A 22,000-nucleotide genomic window follows, 5' to 3' on the forward strand; every position below is an offset into this window, starting at 1 on the left:
CCATAAAGGCAACATGTTTTTCCCATCTACTTAGACACTCAGTGTGAATTTGAAGTCATTGGTGTCTGATCACCAGCCTCCAGTGTACACCTGAATTCACCAGGGGTCACACTAGGAAGCTTGGATCAATCAGGTGTTGCAGTTAATACTGTTTTGATCCACTCAAATTTTAATTTTGCTAAAGTTATTTTATGAATCCTAATGTTGCTAAAAGATATACTGTGTCTTAAGATGAATTACATTTGCTAAAACCATTTCACTTGTTTGGATTATTTATAGGACAACTGAGGTTACCTATGTATTACTGTAGTCCCAGATCTGACCTATTCTCATTTCCTTTTTTTTTCTGTTTTCAGGGAAGCTGTGATTAAGCACTCATTGGTACATAAAGTATTCTTGGATTTTTTTACCTATGCACCCGCAAAGCAAAGAACAGTAAGTTCTTGGTTTTAGTTTTTAAACAGAAACATAGAAGAAGAGCCGTGTTAAAATGTAAAACACCGTTTTGACATACATTATATTTGGGAAATTTTAAAGAGGTTTTTTTTTTTATTATTTAGAGAAGATAATGCACTGAAATTCCTTTGAACAAGTCAGCTAGTTGCATTTATATTTATGCCAGAAGACAATAAAATTGACCATATCAACTCCATTGAATTTTGATAATTATAATCCAGAAAGTACCCTCTAGCTAACCTAATCTGAAAATTAATTAATAGAGGGATATTCAGCACTCAGATAGTTTGAAATTCACCTGTGCCAATGTTAAAAATATATATGTGTGTTGATGTTAAAGGTTAGGGGAGGACACTTACATAAAACTAAATGGACCATGGAAAATTGGACGTTACATGATAGAGGGAAAAGGAACAGAGACTGAAGGTAAATTGCACTGCCCTTCAAGGCAATGATAGGAATACAAATGAGAATTCATCATTTTAGCTCACTAAACTTGGCTTGCCTCATCGTACAGTGAACTCATTGTTCATTTGTCTTTATTCTAGTAACAAGGAATAACTAAAACAGTGACACTGACTTCTTAACAAATATGCCAGACTAAACATTCATAGGAGTTTTGACTCTCTCAGAATTGACATATAAATAATTTTCCAAGAATAGCCACACCCACCTAAGCTTGTACTTCAATGACTCTAGCAGCTTCTGCCTTTCTTTTGGGGATTTCTCCCCCTTTCATGCAGAGCACAGTATCTCACAGTTCTGGGTTTATTGAGGTTGGATTATATTTTCAGAACTGTGAAAATGATCATTTGAATATATTCAGTGGTGGAAAAATCTTTTTAGTGTCAGATGTGTTTTAACAATAGCAAAAAATCATTGGAAACCTAGTGTGAATATAAAGTAATGAAAAAAAAAACAGTTTCTGGCCTTGGAGGGCATTCTCAAAAGAGAAACTTTAAAAAAAACCTTGGGGAATAGTGGAAGCGTAATTGGAATATGTGTATAACTCCTCTCCAACTGGATAGCTTTGAAGAGATAAGTTTAGGTATGTAAGCTTAAAGCTGTGTTGTTAAGATTCATCCTGGGAACAGATTGTAAAATAGTTAAGGATGAAATTGCTAATTCCTTATTGATGAAAATAAGTATCCACCTTTCTCCTAGAAGGATACCTTGTAGTTATTTATTTAATGTAAGTTTTTAAATTGGGAATGGACTGATGTGGGGCGGGGCCCTGCAGCTGTTGGCTGCTAGAACTCATATGTTTGACTTCCAAAATATAATTTAGAAATTATATGCATTGACAATGAAGAATGAAGATTAGTAAGCTAAACTATCTTGTAAGAAAGTAATGATTGGGTTTTTACTAAAGGGTTATTAATAGTGAGGGCCCAGTCTAATATAGAGATTAACTTTTGTTTAGGAAATGTTATCTAAGTGTTTTTTTGTGGTGAATTATTAATATGACTTCTGGAAGTCATCTTGTGATAAACTAAGGAAGAGAAACTTTCAGCCAAAATTAGTGTTTAGGTTCTCTGCTCGTATATATACACATCTCTTAGGTAAGAGCATTTTACTTATTTTATCTGGCTTTTGTATTAACTTCTGACCATAGCCACCTCTTAGCCTTCTTTTTCTTGAAAAATCATTTAGAATATACTATACATGTACATACTTTTTTGAATAGACATTGTATTTTAATATAGACATATTTTATAAAATAGATATTTTAATAGAAATTGCTTATTGGCAGTATTTGCTACTCTTGATGGGAAAGAATGTTTCTAGAAAGATGTGTGTCTGCTTGTCTGCAAAATGAAAAATTAAATTGTTTGCTACCTATACCTTTTTCATTCTCTGTGCGTAACTGCTTCCCAGTAAAGATTTTTTTTTAAAGGCAGAATAAATTAAATCCCTGGTGGCATTTGTTTCCCAGGAAATGATCGAAGCCATCCGTGAAGCAGTGGTATACCTGGCACACACACACGATGGCGCCAGAGTGGCCATGCACTGCCTATGGCACGGTACCCCCAAGGTAAGTGTGTCAGGGCTTGATTTGCCTTGACTTTCCATACTTTCTGTCTCCTTTGGTCTTAGCCCTGTTGTGCATAAACAACTTTATCTTTGCAAAATTGTGCCTCAAGGCCTCGCAGGAATTAGTTTTTCTTTGGGCCTAGTGTTTCTTCTCTGCTCGAGTTTTCATTAAAGTGTGAAAACCTTGAGTTTTCATTATTTGAGAAGGAACTTGTGAAGCAAATAAACACGATATGTAGGCTCACATGTACAGAAGTTTTGGTACCTGTCAGACTCTTTGATTCCTCATTTAATGGTCAATATGAGAGGAAGGGGAGGGAGGAGATAGTGAACAGTTACACATTTGCCTATGTGGGTGTTAAGTACATTGAAGGAAAAGGTAAAAGTCCTTATTAATTATAGAAATCAAACAGAAATGATTCTCGTTTCTTTGGTCAGTATCATTCTGCCTTTAAAAGACAGTTGTACATTGTCCACTTTTCAAATTAATGCATATTTAATTTCGATTCAACAACTATGTTTTGAGTACTGTCTGTAAGCTAGACTCTTATGCATTTGAAGACAATTCAGATATTGGAAGAGGAATCTCTTAAGTTCTTACTATAGAAGGAGGTAGTTTTACTAGGTTTGCCTTGCAACTAAAAATTTTATGAGTCCATATTTATGTCTCAATGAATTATGACATACAAGTCTAAGAATATGATAGCTTTGAAAGGGCTTCTCATAGTATATTGCAATTTTTTTCTTTCTGGCCGCATAACTATTTTCACTAATGAAAAGTATGCAATTTTAGTGACAATTTAATATTATGTAAAATTTTTGACTATGAATTACTTTTAATCTATAATTAAGTTAATTGAGAATTTTTTTTTTTTTTAAGGACAGGAAAGTGATTGTGAAAACAATGAAGACTTATATTGAAAAGGTGGCTACTGTAAGTATAATAAAACTGGATATTTCTTTTAATTATTTTTAAAAGTAAAATGAAATCATGTCTATTATAGAAAATTGGAAAACTTCAGAAAATCACCAAGAAGAAAATTATTCATTGTTTTATTCTAATCTTTTTCTATGCATATGCATGCATTTTTGTAAATTATTAAATCCTCACAAAATGAGATTTCTCCTTTTTTTATTTAACATTGTGTTGTGACAGTTTTCTATTTTCATTAAATATTTTTCAGAAACCGAATATTTACTAACTTATCTAATGAATTTGTCCAGTCGTGTTATTAAATCATGGAAATTACTGTCTAGGATGAATTTGTAATGTGGTCAAAGAAAATTCTAGTTAAGTTTTACAGTTCTTTGGAATATTTTGGAAATGCTTGTATATTGTAACAGCTTTTCTGATGAAATTGGAAGATATTTTTTGAGTATTTCTAGTTATTTAAATACTGTCATTTTCCATAGTGTTTCTGGAATATATGTCATACTAAACACTATTTTTTAATTTTTGAGTTATTTTATATGTTATGTTTTTTATAGCTTCTCATTAACTGGTAAACTAAAAATTAGTGATATTAACAACTTTTCCCCATGAAAAATCCAATGAGAACTACTAGCATCTAGTAAACACTTAATATAGTAAATACTAATTCAAACCCAGATAAATTGCTGCTTTGTAATTATATATATGCCTATTGCCTTCTGTAGGGTTGGAGGCTGGGATGAGAGTATAAAACCACTTAGAAGGCAGCTAACTTTTCTGTAACAAATGAAATAAAATATTCTCTAGTGAGTTGTTTCCAGAGTACAAGAATATTTTATGATTCATTACTCATCATTAAGTAAATCTTTTTGTATAATGTTTTAATTTGAATATTTTAAATTAGAAATGAATAAAAATAGGATGTTAGTGTAAAAGTTGTTAATAGTAAAAGACATTTTTAAGTAATAAAATTAGATTGCTTTAATTTTATAATTATAACAACAATTTTTTCTTGAGACCCTAATCCCCACAAGGTATTATGATGGTAACAAGAAATTAACAATGCAATATATATATATTTTTTTATCTCAAGCTTCTAAAGGAGGGAGATAAATTAATATGACTCATAGATTTAATTTATGGGTTATTTAGAAGTATGTAAAGATGTGTGTAAGATAAATCCAGAACTAGAATTGCTGGATCAGAAGACTACATGTATTTTAAGTTTTTATAGATGTGTTCAGTAAACTTCAGAAGAGTTTACATTCTCACCAACAACAGAAAAGTGCCTGCTTTTCCCCACATCTTTGTGAAATTAGCACGTTATGAAGAGTTTTCATAGGATTGGTAGATAATGGTACTTCATTGTTTTAATTATTGTCCTTAATTAATGAGCCTTATTCCATGTGCTTAAAGCCATTTGTACTTCTCTTTTTCTGTGAACTGACTCTTCATGTTCTTTGCCCATTTTTAATAGATTGTTGGTCTTTATATAGTAAATATATTAGACCTTGGGAATTTTTCTCTAGTTTGTTTCTAATTGAAATGTTATTACCTGTCATGGTTATCAGACCTGGCTCTGAATGATACATTCTTTTTCTTTTTTTTTTTTTACGTAAAGTAGAAGTTTCTTAACTCTGCAGCAATACCAGCATCACAGATTAATTCTATCATTTCAAGAGGTTACCATTGTAAAAGTCACAATGTATATTTTTATGATCTCTTGCAGTTATATTTTTAAAAAGCAGTTTTATCTTATTCTCATCTTTAGTATATATGTATATTCTAATTTATTTTTTTAGTATTTCTACTCTAGTTATATAAGATTTTTTATAAGCAATTGGACAATGTACAAACAAAAATGAAAAATCATTTATAATCCATCAACCCAGTGATGACTGTTACATTACAGTGTTCTGCCAAGTATTGTGTATATTCTGCCAAGTATTGTGTATATTTTGTATGCATAATTATATCTGCATCTATATATTTTTATGATTGGAATTCAGTAAATATAGTTTTATATTCTTGGGTTTTTATAATCTATTGATTTTTTTTAGTTTAATTTTTAACTTAGCTATTCATTAACAGTTATTTTTGAGAGGTATCATGGTTAAAAACAAAATGTATCTTAGCTACTTTATATTGAAGAATGTGCTTTTCTGTTTCTATCTTTTTTTTTTAATCAATCTAGAATATAATTAACTAGATCCTGATAAGTTTTTTGAATGGCTTTTATCCTGCACGTTTGTATTATGTTTGGCAAGTTGTCAGGTTGGTAACCTTTATAAAATGACACCAAGGGTAGAATAAAAGAGAGAAACTACGTATTTTTTTGACCTTTCCTGGATTCCTATTTTTACAGGGCCAATACTCTCATTTGGTTTTACTGGCGGCATTTGATTGTATTGATGATACTAAGCTTGTAAAGCAGATAATCATATCAGTAAGTAACTCTGATGGTTTTGAATTTGAGTTAAATTGATATATCATTTGTGGGTTTGTAAGCTTTATTTTGCACTTATATATGTAAAGACTTTGATTTGTGCTCTTCGATAATATTTTGTTATTGTCTCAAGTGTTTTGAGGGGTTGCGTTATTCCTGTATAAGCTGTAATCTTATAACTTGATATTAATAATTGATATTGTTTTGAATATGTAAAAGCAGCTAAATTAGGATAATATGACTCTTCTGACCATATGATATACTAAATGAAAAATCAACAGTGCAGTGCTTAGATTTGATCAGAAATTCATTTACATAGTAACTCTTCAGTTATTCAGAAACTCATATCCGGGCAAAGGCCTCCATCACCTTTCTTTTTCTCTCCCTTTAGAGAAATTACCTCTGCATAACAACTACCCAGCTTATCAATACATGTGATAGATTGAGCTGGAGAAGAAAACCCAATAAAACTAAATTGTGATACTTAGAGCTTTCATGAAAGCTTTTGTAGAATCATATTAAAAATTATTAATAAAATTAGAATACTACCTTCCTTTAACATTTTAGCAATTCCTTTTAGCCTGGTATAATGACCATAAAGTGGTAATAATGAAATGCAGCTTACTTAACCCCAAATTTGCCTTCAGAAAAACTGAGCGGTTCTCTTGAAAAAACTACTCCAAAGTAAAAACTGTATTCTGAAATAAATTCCTTCATTCTGCAATGATTGGTTTCTGAATCTGTGACCTTCTCTTCCCTTCCTTTATTTCTGGTGTGCAAGTGGTGGTGGGTATATAATAGACGTTGCAGGGGCAGGGATAAGAAATTGCAACATTGGTTGCCGTGACAAAACTTGGAAACATTTTAAAAACCACATAATCTGTATAGACATTCATCTGAAAATGACACAAACCTTTCTGTTTGATACACATGGTTGGGGCCCATGGAAAAATCTTAGTGACAAAAACTATTTTCATACCATCTGCAGGGAGAAGCAGATGGATATTCAGAAGGAGACTTTACCCCTTGGCATGTGGTGGTGCTGCGGCCTCTCTCTGTAGCCTTTCTCTGTAGCCTGTGTGGATGAGTAGAGCTGAGTGTCAACAGAAAAAAATTTATCAACTAGTGGAGGGGAAGGAGATTTTCTTAGATGCCAGCTGTAGGTCCCAGTGTGTGTGTTTCTCATGCCCTTGCTCTCATTTTCTAACTTTCCCCTTAACTATTTTAAGATTGTGATCACTTTCTTTGGGATGAGATTGTGGGAAGAAACAAGTTGGCAAGACTTTCATGTCACAAACTGAGTATTTTGACATGTTCCTTGTGACTTTATTACCCTTTTGACTCCAATCAATAATGATAGTTTTTCATTCCAGTGACAGAGATGTGAGGCCAAAGATTGACTAATGAATAAAGTTGTTTCATGAAAATGGAAACAGGCTGGGCTATTGAAAGTTTGCTTTTGTTTAATATTTTCTGAACAGCTGAAATTTGCATAACTGTTCCAAATGGATTTCAAGAGAAACCAGACTTTCTTTAGGATTTGCCACGATTGTCTGCTAGATTGTTTTTTTCCAAAGATTTATCCCAGTTAAAAATGGCTGTTAATTCCTTGTGTTTAGCAGTGTGATTCCTACCACTACTTAACCCAAATCCCTTATGACTTTATCATACTCAAGGCAGCTCTTTCCCTGAGCATGGCCTAATTTACTGATCTCTTGCCTCTGACAAATGCTCAACAGGTTCTGCATATCATTAAACTATGTAACTGGTGATAAAACTCTGGAGTGCTAATTGCTCTTGCATTTTTCCCACCCATCCACTAGAAAATCTGTTGCAGTAGCAGCGCTTTTTAAAATACTGAAGAAAGCTTAATACTGCTAAGAATTCTGTTCAGGGGGACCAACCAGACTTCTTGAAATGTCAGGTCAAAATCACAGCGTGGTCAGCTGAGCCTTCACCTTTCAAAATGGATACACACTGTTCCCTACCTACTTAACTTTCCAAAATAAACATACTTATAAAATTTGATCTGTTTTACCCTGGAATTGTTGGTATGACACAGCTGCTTTGACTGCAGTGTTCCTGAGAAGGAAATAAGTACACTGGCCAGTTGCTTTTTCAGAGTGACTAAATATTGATGCATACTTTAACATATATTATCTTTAAAATATACAGAAAGGTATAAAGAATAATACAGTGGAATGTCAACTATAATTGAAAAAATAAAAATAAAAAATTTTAAATAATAATAATGATACAGTGGACACCCAGCCTCCCACCATCTGATAAAGAAGTAAAACTTGACAAATATAAAGTTCATGTCCTTGTGTACCTGTCCCTGATTGCATATTCCACTCCTGCCCATACCCACTGTGATGGATTTTGTATTTACTCACGTGCATTTCTTTATCCTTTCACTATATGCAGATGTGTGTAGTGCTCTTTTGCATGTTTACAAGTTCTATGTATGTGATGTCTTGTGTGTTTTCTCTTGCAACTTGCTTTTTTCTTTTGGTGTTATGTTTATGAGATTCATTATCACAAGTTAGCAAGCCTTTTTTTAAAAGAGACCAGATAGGATTTCAGGCTTTGTGGGCTGTGTATGATCTCTGTTATCTAGTCTTTTTTTCATTTTTTTTTTTTCTTTTTTAAGAACCTTTTAAAATGTAAGATGTACAAAAGCAGACTGGAGATTGGGTTTTTGACCTATGGCTTTTGTTTGCCCAACCCTGTTCTAAATAATTTATGTTTTAGTGCCAAATATTGTTTTACTATGAGTATACTGCAATTTATCTTACCGTTTTTCTGTTGATGGACATTTAGATTGTTTACAATTTTTTAAACTCTAAAAACTCTTATTATTTTTTGCTATTCCAAATAATTCTCTAATCATTCTTATATGTCTCCTTGTTTCTTCTCTAAGGCAATTTACTTAGCCAAATTTCTGGGTTGCCAAATAATTCCGTATATATGTTTATATAGAGTCGTGTGTCCATCCCACCCAGCCACTACAAAACCTTTTGCATTATGCAGTGCTTTTAAAAATAGCCAAGAAAGCTTAGGGTTGCTAAGCATTTTGTTCAGAGTAACTGGATTTCCCGAAATGTCAGGTTGAAATCATAGTCTACTAAACACTCGTTTTCTCTTTTAAGACCAAGCTCCATTTCAGTCGCCCGATAGCATTTTCTGATCTCCGGGCCAGACATGGTCTCCCCATCCTCTCAGCTCCTATAATTTGTCTTTGTCATCCATTCATGTAACAGTTAATCATGGTCTGACCCAGGACTCACAAACTCAGAAATGTTTGTTGACCAGGCAGGTAGGAGTGAGGCAGGCTAGGTGTGGAGGGGTGGGCTGTAGGGAAAGGAGAAACACATGTCCTGTCCACGGCAGTAGCCTCCAGCTTTGGGGAATGTGAGCTCCATAGTGATGGACCTTGTGATTTTTTTTCCTTTTTAATTGTGGTAAAATACACAACATAAAATTTAACCATCTTAACCATTTTTAAGGGTACAGTTTTATAAGTATATTTACATTGTTGTGCAAACAATCTTTAGAACGTTTTCATCTTGTAAAATCGAAATTATACTCATTAAACTATATCCTGGTTTTTTAATGCAACCAACAACGTGAACTTTTAGATAAAAGTTATATATTTAAAACACTCAGAAGGCTGCAATCACCACCTAATGATCCAACTAATCTTCCTTCTACACTTCTGTTATCCATTCTTTACATCTCTTATTTTTTGGTTTTTTAAGTTTCCCTTGCCTCTTCCACTAGGTTTTAGCTCTTTAAGGTTAAGAACAGTCTACATTTCTTTTTGTCTCCACACACAACCTACGTAGAGATGTGTGCACCATAGGCTCAATTTTCAGTAATGTGTGTTTTTGCATTTCTTTCCTCCACTGAAAATGCATGTGCACGCTAACCCTACTTCCAGAGTGCACCCTTCATCTTGACTATTACCTTTCCTTTTATAAGAGGGTTAGCAAAATAGGAGTGCCAAAGAATCTGACAAAGGGTGCAACACAAGGAGGTTAGAACTGGCCGAACATGTCTTCAGGAGAGGTCTCTTGTTCTTGCACTTTACTTCATCTGTTCACATGCCTGCTTTAGAGTAAAGCATAAGAATAAATTACAACAAAAGGACCTTGTTATTTTCTCTAAGTTAATTCTAAGTCGAAAACCTTTAAAATTCAACCTTTGTTGTTGGGTCCTCTCTTTTAAGGATGCCAAACTCATGACTCCACCAGCTTTGTTAACCTCCATAGTTAAAGATACTATATATTGAGAGTTGTGGTTTTGATATGAAAATTTCAAAAAATTATAGCAGTTTGCAGTTTGGAATGTGAATTTTCTAATTTGCTCCTGATGATGACCCACAAATCAGGCAGGTGTATTATTTCCTTTTATAGATAAGGAAATTGATGTGTAGAGAGAGTAAAGATTTGCCAAAGGCTATTCTGCTTGAGCCCAAAGACTGAATTTAGTACAAAATCAGCTATGTCATACCTGCTTCTTACCTAGTTCTACATGTTACTATACTTGTTAATGTTCTCCTCTCTAAAAATGTCTCTCCTCTCTGCGTGTAACCCAGGTTAAAGAGAAATGAATTAGTAATATAGCGGCACTCATACTGATCCCTTTTACTTTTTTCAAAGATATATGTTTTGATGTTAGGAAAGTTGGAACGAGGGCGAGATGGGGGAGTATTAAATGATAACACTCAAATGAACATAAGTTTAGATTCTGAATTCCTTAATTACAAACTGAAAGGCAGTAAAGTTCAATGAATTTGGGGACGAGTCCTTGAGTAATAGTTGTGCATGGAATTAAGCTTCTAGTGTTAAGGTAAAACCATTTCTGCCAAGTCGTATGCGTTGTTCTAGTCCTTAAGTGTGGAACCCACAGAGAAAGCAGTACATTGCCGAATATGTTTCTGGCTTCATGCCACCGCTTTTTCTCCTTATATCAAGGAGAAAAAAATTAAATAGCAGCCATTTCTATTTCTTCACTGTATATTCCCCCCATTTTTTGTAGTAGTTTGTTTGTTTTAAGCAACTGTTTTAAAGGTATTATACCTCAGAGTGTTTTTTTAAAGCAAAGTTTTGGCTTTTTTTACATGACTAGAAATTTGCCTAAGCTGTATATCCTCACTTTCTTCACTTAGACAGATTAAAGCATCTGTCTTCTTTGAGTTGCTTAAAGCTTAAATAGGAAAAGCTATACTAAACGTAGCTCAATATTTGTGGCACTAAGTGCTTCATTGTCAAAAATACATATATTGAGTCCACTTTGGGGAATGTTTACCTTAAAATTATAAAAGAATTCCCTACTCTGTGATACGTTATATATAGTTTTTTTCTGTCTTCTTCCCCTTTATTACTGAAATTTTAAGTTCATTTTCCTTGGGTGGCTAAAATTTATTGAGGTGGTTAAATTTATTGCACTTCTTCTCTGAAAACCTTTAGTCGTATGGGGAAAATCTTTATATGTGACCTTAAACTTCAAAAAGAGCATAGCCCATTGGGCTTGGAGTCATAGGTACAGGTAATCATATCCTGAATGAGTTACTCATCTACTGTAAGTCACTTTAATTGCTTAAACCTTAGGCTTCTTACCTGTAAAATGAAAGTAATTGTAGCACTTACGTCATCATGATATGAAGAGTATTTACGATGATGGCCGCACAGTTCTCAGCATAGGGTCTGCTTTCTAGTAAGCACTCAAGTGTTAGCTGCTGTTATTAATTGTAGGAAGCACGATACACTTTGGTGCAGAAAATACGGGAAGCTTGGGATTTGAAAAAGGGAAATGTGGTTGCGTTATCAACCTTGAGGTCACGAATTTTGCTGTATCATGATTCCTCGATGACTGACATAACTTTCAGTTTGGTTCCTTGCACTGAAATTACTGATCTCATAGTGAAAAATAGGCACTTAAAAGAATAGCAGATCTGAGTGTATCATCTCATGGAGAATTTCATTCCTAAAGAGGGGATTTTATGTTTTCTTTGAAAAAGACTAGAGTTGGAATCAGGACCAGAGCCCTGCCACTGACATTACATTCTTTGGCAAACTCACCTCTCTTCTTTCTGGGTTCCTCATCTGTAAATCTGGGTGACTGGACTGAATTTTTCCTATAGCCTCGGCCAGTTCTGAAGACTCTCTGATGCTCAGATACACATGGCTTTGAATATCTGTTAGGTTTGTTGCAAGAAATCGGAATGGGGGAGGGGGCGCTGATGGTTTTTCTGTTGCATATTCTCTATTAAGAATAAGGGTATTTTTAAACAGTGAGTGAGTTTTCTGTCTTTGAAAATATCAGCAAATTTACAAAGGAGCTTAGTTGGGGTGCGGGTGACATTGCCTTTGTTCCTTAAATTTATCCAACTAGAAAAGGAGGTTACTCTTCTTGGATAAGTTGATTGCAAATGTCAGTATAGTTATTTGTAACTGCTCCTTGGACTCTTTCTGCATTTCTTTCCCTTCTACTTTTTGTTTTCAGCGTGATACTTAAATAGTCTTCATTTGCCATGAATAAGCAACTTAACTTTAAAAGACTTTACCAACTTGTTCTGTTTAACAGAGTTGCTTTATCTCCCTTCATATACATCCCAGTAGGGAAATTCTAATAGGAAGGTTCTTCATCATTGCTGATGCTACATTTAAGTGGAGCTGCAAATTAACTGTCTGCTCAGTGACCCCAGCAAGCAATGTCCCTAGTAACGGTGGCCTAAGAAATACCATTATATAGTGGATGAAGATAACTGCTTTAAATATTTTTTAACTCCTTGAGCTTGGTCAGTTTATATAAATGTATTTTTCAGTAATGCTAGTCACAGGAGAGATTCAGTTCTGTGTTCTGAGGGTAAATTTCTTTGTGCTTTAATGAGATGGTTTTAGAACTAGCTCCATGTTTCCATTAAGTATATTAGGGAATATCGTTAAGTATGTATCCTTTACCATTCAGATTCCAAGCATCCTTTAAGCACGTGGGTTCATTATTGTTTCTATAATTTTACAGGAAATTATTAGTTCCTTGCCTAACATATTAAATGACAAATATGGAAGGAAGGTCCTTTTGTACTTACTAAGCCCCAGAGATCCTGCACATACAGTACGAGAAATCATTGAAGTTCTACAGAAAGGAGATGGAAATGCACACAGGTAAAAACAAGTAGAATGGCTTGAGCCCTTTATCCTTTGCTCTGATTTATTAATTTTGAGTAGTGTATGCTTCCAGAAGTCTACTTATACATGCACACCCCCTCGTGCTCCCTATCTCTAAAACTCAAAGGGTGAATTTCATTTTTAAGCCTGTAGTTGTTCTTATCTTTGAAAGGAAATAAAATCGTCATGCTAAAAGAATGCCTCTGAGGTACCTGGCACATAGCGGGCACTTAGGTGTGTGGTTGGTTTTGGTTTTACTTTATTTTTAAAGCTACTGGCACCATATAATTAAGTACTCTGAAGAGGAGAGTTCGTAAAGTAGTCTAAATATGTGTTGTAAGATATTTTGTTGCTTTTGTTGTTTGGTTTTTGGATTGGTTTTAGGTATTTTTAATTACATAAGGCAACTTCACTTATTGAGCGCTCGTTCTATACCAGGCACTAGTCACATCCTGGGGACACAAAGATGAAGGATGGATATCCCACTCTCAAATCAGTTATGTACATGCATAACAGAAAGATACAATTGCAATAGTGTGACACAATCTATTTGTTATAAGCCTTTAGTGGTTTTTGTGAAATAAGACCACCATATTTCCTTTGCCATTAATCTTAGCTTAATACTCATTCAACATATTCCAACAGTAAGAAAGATACAGAGATCCGTCGCCGAGAGCTCTTAGAATCCATCTCTCCAACTTTGTTAAGCTACCTGCAAGAACATGCCCAAGAAGTGGTACTCGATAAGTCTGCCTGTGTGTTGGTTTCTGACATTCTGGGAGCCGCCACTGGAGATGTTCAGCCTGCCATGAATGCCATCGCCAGCTTGGCTGCGGCAGAACTGCATCCTGGTGGCAAGGACGGAGAGGTAATGTGCTATTATAATACAGGCAGGAAAGCTGCAGTGACTGCAGAAACTCCAATCATTGAGAACATTTCTATAAAGAGAATTTTAACGATTATTATCTCAACTCATTGCATACCAACAGTACATTTGAAAAGTGTGAATTCATAACACAGTTTTGTTTCAACACTGTCTTTCTCAGAAACTTACAGTGACTCCATGAGTAAAATAAAATTCTTTTAATATGGCTCTCTGTTGGTACACGATTGGCCCCAGGCTGCCTTTCCAGCATATTCTATGCTCTTAATTCTATACTGAATTTGCTGTGGACTTCTGCACCTCTCTGCATTTGTACGTGCTGCTTCCCTCAGCCACGAGTGCTGCCCACGTCTATTTTCCTGTGCTCTCCATGTAGAAATTCTTACTCATTCTTCAGGGTCCCCAGAATCCTTCTCCATAAAGTCTTTCCAAATACCTTTTTGTTAAAAAGTCTTTGTTCTGTCTGATTGCTCCTGCCTGTGTTATTTGGGCCCCATGTTATTCTGCCCTTCATCTTAAGTTCTTTGGTTCGTGTACCTGATATGTGCTAGGCACTGCTCAGCACTGTCCTCTCCCCAACCCTCCCCCCGCCCCCCCAAAAAAGCTTACCATTTTGGTGCACACAGTATTTAAATAAATACTTATACAAATAACCATTTCAGGTTGAGATAAGTGCTGTGAAGCTAAACCACACATTCTTTGGGATTAAGAGTGGGGGCCAACCTGTCCTCAGGAAGGCTTCCCTGAGGCAGTAAAAGCTAAGTTGAGACCCAAAGGATTAATAGCTCTGTGAGGAACAGTTGGAGATTCTAAGCAGAGGGAAGAGCATGTGCAGCAGCCTAAAGGAAGGAAAGAACTGAGCTTGTGTGAGAAGAGAAGGCTCAGGAAGGTGGAAATCACTTAGCAAAGGGAAGAGGAAGACCGAAGCCAGTTCATACAGGGCACTTGTCCTGCACAGTTGTAAGCTCCTAATGAACAGATGTGTGTGGGGAGCCTGTTATTTTTTCTGACCTATGCAATAAGAGAAGAGAAATGGCCTGTGGATCTTAGAGAAGCCCTTGGCCCTGCCCTCATAGAGCAGACCGTATTAACAAATCGGTTAAATGCGTGCATAATGAAAGTTTCTTTTTAAAGAGATTGAGTCCATGGTCTCCCATGCTTGATAAGGAGAGATCCTCGGTACTGTGGGAACGATGACACGGCCCTTTTAAAAAGGAGTAAGATTGAGCTAAAAAGATACTTTCTTGGCCAGCTAGTCAGATAATATCCATACATAGTCACATGTATTTAAGCATTCAGCATTAGGTTTTAATGTTTCTACTACAGTGTTCTGTCCCATAGGTGTATTTGTACCTCAGAACTACATACTGCAACCTGAATAGTGGTTAGCATGATCATAAGATAAGCATTGTATGGTGCTCTTCAAACTAGAACTCACAAAACTGAGTCTGAACTACTTTTTGGTGGCTGTGTTATCTTGAATAACCATCCTCATTTCAGTGTGGGGATTGTAATAGACCTCTGGTCTCTCCAGGTGTAACGGTCATTATAGATAAAGACCGTTTAAGCCTATGGAACTTTCAACTTCACAGTGTCCTTATCTGTATGTGGTGATATGGAATGGATTGTAGGCCAAGGCATGGATGACATTAGCTTGTAAATTAATGTGTTCTTGATCCCTTATAGCTTCACATTGCAGAACATCCCGCAGGACATCTCGTTCTAAAGTGGTTGGTAGAGCAAGATAAAAAGATGAAAGAAAAAGGAAGACAAGGTAGGTTATTAAACTTGATCTTTTCTTGTATCTCATGTGGAATTTCAGTAATTCCTGGCATCCCTGAACTTTTTGTCAGTCATTTAAGTTGAATGTTCAGAAATAATGTCTGTAAGAAATAATTGAGTGGTTGCAAGTATTGTTTAGAAAATGCTAGAAATTTGTGTCCTTGAATCCTTGCATTTTTTTTCTCTTCCACACTCTCCCTCACTTTGCTACTTCAGACTTCTGATTGGGCTTGGCCAATTTTCTAAAATGCTATTCTATTTCTGGAGGATGATGAGAGCAGTACAGTGTGTGTTTATGTGCATGTGTGTGGCGGGGCGTCATTTGTGAGTATCATCACTCAGATTTGAAGGCATGATATTTATCTCTAGTTTTGAGAAAAGGATAAGCAGAAGAAAATTATCCTTATCAGAGAATCTTGAACTGGTGCCAGTTTGACATTGAAATACATGTGACCAAAGAGCAAGCCAGTCCTTGGCGCTTTCTGGTTTTTCATAAACCTGACAGCTGCTCTGTAGAAACTCAGCTCTCAAGAAGAGGACAGCGTCTTTTATCTACTTGAAAAGTGGCATACCATTCCCCCCTCAGTCCTGTCTTTGACCAAACCTTCTCTTACTAAATTCAAACTCTACCTGGTATTTTGGCCACTAAAGGGATTTTCCCCTACTTGAGTAAAGCAGTTTGGGCTTTCTGTTACTGTATCCGAAAAAAAAGTGACATTACGAATTTATGTCTTAAGTTGCAGTTCTAATGGCTAGTGAGGCAGCATAGCAGTAGAACTGTCACTTTTCGCTCTACCTTTAAGAGTAGAGACTTGGAGCTCTTTCTCACTGTAAACTTTTTGTAAAAAGCTTATAATAAGTTTTGAATTAAAAAAAATCATGTATTGAATCAGCTTTTTCATTTTTCATTATTGAAAAAGTTGGTGCACAGTTGAGCTGCTTATATCAGAGAAAGTTGTCTGGCCTGCTTTTAAAGTCCAGGCATTTTCCTCTTAATTAAAATGTGCTGACAGGCCTAAAACATGCCTGCTAGGGTCTGTCGGGTTTGTCATTTTCATGTAGCAACAAATGAGTGTGATTAGCTGTCTTGGTTCTCCCTTGGCTGTGTAACAAGCCACCTCAAAACGGGCATTTGATCTGGGTTTGGTGGAGCTTGTTTCTGCTCTGCTCGGAGGCTGCTCAGCTTGGGTTTGGAGTATCCACATTCACAATGGCTGGCAGTGGTTGAGGCCAGCAGCCTCACTTCCTCTCCTTGGGCTGCTTGGCCCTCCTCATAACATGGTAGGTTTGGTTTTAAGAGAACAAAGTAGGTACATGGTTCTTCTCATGATTTAGCCTCAGAATTATTTAACATCACTTTTATTACACTTTCTTTGTTAAGTCACAAAGGCTCACCGAGATTCAAAAGGAGAAGACATCGATTGATTCCATCTCTAAACTGGAGGTGGGGAGGGGCAATATTCTAGAAGAGCACATAGGACAGGAGGTATTATTGTGGTCACCTTTGGAAAATACCATGTGCTTCACTAACCTATCTGTTTATGCTTAGCATGTGCCATGAAAAACTAAAAAGCCATATGCTTCTTGGTTTTTAAAGCCTCCTTACATTTGAGTGTCTCCGAATAAATTATACATGCTTCCTACCTAAGATGTTTCCTTTCAAGATAAGTTTTCTCTGTCTTCATTTGCACTAAATCCTAGCCTTCAGAATTTCTCCTTTGTCTAAGAATTAGTTACACTTAGATGGCACAGTGAATAAGTTAATATACCAAGATCTTGGGAATCAGATACACTATAACAAGAGATTAATGGTATTTTTGATGGGTGAATGTTTAGTGTTGTAGAGAGAAATTGCCAGGTGTAAGCCAGAAGAGTCATTTGCCCACTAGCTATGTTCATGGCACCTTCTGAGTGAGCATTTTCCATGAGGGAAAACTTAATTTTAATCAAACCCAGGGCGCTACTGTCAAATATTTACTTCCTGAATACCTTTCAGGTCAGAGTTAAATCATTCAATAGCACAAAGAAACGTAAACACAACCAACCGAGTGTCTTATAAGAATTCATTGTTTTTAAGAAATCGCTGTACTAAAAACACATTATATAAAGTTGAACTGGAATTTTTAGTGTTGAAGTTTGGGTGAGAACTCTTTATTAGCATTTTTATTAAAACATATTTAAAAGCAGTAGAGAAGGAGATTGGGAGTTTAAATCTTAGTATGTGATGTTCACTAAGTTTCAGTATATTTTACAGGGTGTTTTGCAAAAATACTGGTAGAGCATGTTGGTATGAAGAACCTGAAGTCCTGGGCTAGCGTAAATCGAGGCGCCATTATTCTTTCTAGGTATGTATAATGTATGCCCTTCTCTGCACAGAGTCCCCATCCTGAATGCCTGTTCATGCAGACTCTTCTCACATTTATTTCTCCATTCTAATATTTGTTCCCAGTAGTCTAGTGTTAACTGTCAGCTGCTCTTGGTCTGCACAAGTATACCAGACATTAGGAAGCAAATGTAACTCCTTCAGTCAGCCCTTACAGTTTTGTTTTTTTTTTTTATCAATCTTTTGGATGGGAGGGATCATAAAATTATGACATTTAAAGGTATCATATGATTGTCTCACCACATTTATGGTTTTGACCAAGATGTAATTGTATTATTGTGAATGAATTAGTCTTGACCTACGAAAACTGACAATGATTTTTTTTTTAAATTGTGACTGACTTTATCTGTAATTTTCATTCACTGTTTTCAACTATTCTAAAAGGATCTGAGTAACATTTGCTTCTGAATCTGCATGCTAATTGTTTATTTCTAATTAAAATGGATAGAAAACTGATGATTTGTGAATTGAGGCATATGTTTAACTTGCATATTGTTCTCTGGACATAGTATATTGAGTTTATAATTTATACTCATTGAAATTTTCATGCATTCTATTCCCAGATGAAACCTTTCTATTAAGAACATTCATTTAAAAATAAATTTGTGTGTTGTTTTGAAGCAGTCACTGTTGATTTTTTTCCCCTGCTGAGTTACCAAGGTTTATAAGACAGATACCAGTCTTAGTTTGAATTTCCCACAGTATTTCACATGCTCTCCGTATGACTGCTATGCAATTTCACCTGTATTGTTTGTAAATGTTATAAGTGTTTGTTCAATATATAATTTGATTTGGTACACATATACTCACAAACATATACATTCCATATGGGCTTTCATTTTTTTTCAGGTGTATCAGTATCTCCAAACATATGGGTGATACAGATCATTTTGTTTATTTCCCATTAAAATGAGTTAATTTTCCAGTTGATTTGAACAGCCAGAATCCATTAGCTGAAACATGAACTTTTTTGATACATATTTCTTTTCCAGGAATTTGGAGTGTTAACACCTACTGACATGTTCTTTCATTATACTTAAGTATTTCAGAAATGCTGTAAGATTAATGTATAGAGATTTCTTGTCAATCACAGCTCTCCTTGGGTGGATTTCAAAATTAAGAAGGATGCAATAGGTTTATTATGGAAGGCTACTTAGAATCGGAACAGGAGCACATGAAATATTTGAAATCCTGAAGGGAAGTTAAACTATAGATAACCTAAGAATTGATTAATACAGTAATTGCTTTTGTTTGGTTTTTAGAATATTGTCATGCGCTTGACATATTTGGTAAAATTCTCTGCTTGTTTACATTTTACTTCAAACCAGTGCAATTTTTTTTCTAAGTCATTTTACAGTAAGTGAAAAAGCATTCTGGTGAAAAAAGAAAATCTGCCTTGCATGCAGTCTAAAACGTTATTCCAGGAAGCAGAGTTCTCTAACATTTAAAAGCATAGGCTCTAGACAGACTGCCTGGGTTCCAGTCTCAGCTCACTCTGTAGCCTTGGGCAAATTATTGAACTCTTTCGAGTCTTAACTTTGTTAGTTGTAAAATGAGATAAGTAATAGTCCAATGTTGTGAAAACTAAATGAGATGATGTATATAAGATACTTAGCATTATGTCTAATACATATGTTCAATAAATATTAATTTTTATTACTATTATGCATTACGTGACTCTGCTTAAGCTAAGGTATTAAAATAAAAACACCTACTGAGTCACAGATCTCTTAAAAGGGCACTTTGCAGCTTCACAGGTGGCAAGAAGTTCTTTTTGCTTGTGTCTCACAAGCCAGGGGAATGCTGCTTGGGGCTGTTGGCTTATTCTCTTCCTGGACATGATGGAAGTTACTGGGACCAGGCACTTTCAAAAATGCCAAGGATGTGTTTCAAGAGATCAGCATTTAAATGTGATCGTGAAAAAGTCAGGGGGAGAACAGGAAATTCAGCCCTGGTGCCTGTGCCACAGCCCCTGTTTAAAGACAAAAGAGGCCTGCTTGTTGTCAGCCACCAGGGCTCCGTTCACTGGTGATAGAGCACTCCAGCAAGATGTCAGGAAACAGAGCTGGCATTATTTTGCTTAATGGCTCACACTGACTAAATGCTTACTGAGTGTCAGGCTTTGGCTGGGCTTTACATACAAGATCATTTGAGCCCCCAAAACAACCCTGACAGGTAGAAGGTGGATTCTGTTGTTGATCCCACTTCACAGGTCAGGAAACTGAGTCTTTGAGAGTTTAAATAGCATGCTCTTGGTTTTTGTACAGTTACAGAGTGGCAGAGGCAGGTTTCAAATCTAGGCAGCTAAGCTCCAAGTTAAAGCTTTTTACCCTTGTACTAAACGTTCTAGCTGCAGAGTTCAGTTAGAAGGCCGGTAACTGCTTACCTTTCACAACCCCACCTTTCCTCTCCATGCACGCATCCTCTCATGTTTATTCAGTTGCCAGTGAGCATTTCTTTGCCATCTGTTTGGTACATGTGGTGCCTTGAAATAAAGAAAACACTAGGTCCTTGCTCTTCAGTCTAGGTGGAGAAGGGAAGATAGAGTACATATAGTAAATAATTTTAAGGCAGGGCATTAGTACTACGCTAGTCAAAGTGAAAGTGGGACCAATTCTATATGGAACAGAGTTACCTCCTACATTTGCTTGAGTGGCCCCACCAGCAAGGTTATAAAACGTTTTTTATTTATGTGGTTTTAGCAAATAGGCTGCTGGCCCCCATCATTCATTTGATGAAAAATAATGCATTTATAGTTACAAAACTTATCTCACAGGTCAGTGAAATTTTTATACCGTAGATGCAGGTAGTACTTGCAGATAGATGATCTAGGGATTTTTATAAAATTTAATTTTTCTGTTTGTTAATTTCTGTCTTCTTTCGTCAGCCTTCTCCAGAGTTCTGATGAAGAAGTTGCAAGCAAAGTCAAAGCTGGACTGAAAAGCCTGATTCCCACATTAAAAAAAAACAGAAACACCAGCAAAGGAATAGAAACGCTACTTGAAAAACTGTCTGCATAGATGAAAACAGTTAACAAGATGGAATCATTTTTCCTCTTCTGATCTGTTTTCCCAGTGTGGAAAAGAAGGGCTAGAGTCTACCTTACTGGTAATCTGGGTGCTCTGTATATGTGTTTCTTTGTATAAGAATTTATTTATAAAATGGTTTCTAACAGTGCTTTTTCTTTTTTTTTTTTTAAGTCTCAGCTATCTTCTCTATCATCTTGAGTAGTAAGTAAATCACAATATGAGGTAGTGATATAAAAGATTTAATAGGCATATACAGTGGGACCAACCAGATACATATAAAGGAGTTGTGTGAGTTGATTCAGGGGAAGACATCCTTGGTGAGCAGTAGTTAGAAGGCTTCATGGAGGAGCTGGGACTTAAGTGGACCTCAAAGGAAGCAGCATGTGGAAAAGAAGAACCAAGAGGAGTTTTTGGTGGGATCAGTGAAGTGGAGCTTAGTGGCTTTGAACTGAACTTCAGGAAACTTTAGGGCCTTGATAGTACAGGGAGGGAGGATACCCGGCAACTAAAGCAGCCACATTCCTAGCTGCCTTATGGATTCGGTTCTATGTTAGATTTTGTTTGAAAGCCAGTCGAGTAAGTTGACTGCTAAATGAGTTAGGGGATCACGGTGGGTAGCAGTGTTAAGGTCAAGGTCACTGGGAAATCCGCCTATCTTTGGATCTGGGCCTTCCAAGTAAATAGCTCCACGTGATAAGACTTTCTCTGTTGGGACTATCCCTAAAGTAGGTGAAGTCTACAGGGTTTGAGTTAGAAGGAATGAGATGCTAATTAGTTAACAGTGCAGAAGTTTGAATTTAAATCGAGGTAGAGTGTTTGAATCTTAAAACTATACTTGGCTTTTAGCTACAAAGCTTGGAAGGTGTGGTAGATCAGTCAGG

The 22,000-nt window shown here is 35.8% G+C and overlaps 1 protein-coding gene across 2 annotated transcripts in view; it reads left to right on the top strand.

Annotated features, from left to right (window-relative positions):
* PUM3 (pumilio RNA binding family member 3) overlaps positions 1–21,267 on the top strand; it is a 36,757-nt gene extending 15,490 nt beyond the window's left edge. For both annotated transcript variants that reach the window (XM_011376669.2, XM_011376670.2), the window contains exons 10-18: positions 357–435; positions 2,393–2,491; positions 3,371–3,424; positions 5,787–5,867; positions 12,897–13,039; positions 13,688–13,910; positions 15,612–15,699; positions 17,962–18,052; positions 20,978–21,267. In XM_011376669.2, coding sequence (XP_011374971.1) covers positions 357–435; positions 2,393–2,491; positions 3,371–3,424; positions 5,787–5,867; positions 12,897–13,039; positions 13,688–13,910; positions 15,612–15,699; positions 17,962–18,052; positions 20,978–21,110 — 991 coding nt within the window. In that variant the 3' untranslated portion in view covers positions 21,111–21,267. The remainder of the gene's footprint in view (positions 1–356; positions 436–2,392; positions 2,492–3,370; positions 3,425–5,786; positions 5,868–12,896; positions 13,040–13,687; positions 13,911–15,611; positions 15,700–17,961; positions 18,053–20,977) is intronic.
* Positions 21,268–22,000: the final 733 nt, after the last annotated feature.

Source organism: Pteropus vampyrus, unplaced genomic scaffold (genome assembly GCF_000151845.1).
Source record: "Pteropus vampyrus isolate Shadow unplaced genomic scaffold, Pvam_2.0 Scaffold301, whole genome shotgun sequence".
Classification (NCBI taxonomy): domain Eukaryota; kingdom Metazoa; phylum Chordata; class Mammalia; order Chiroptera; family Pteropodidae; genus Pteropus; species Pteropus vampyrus.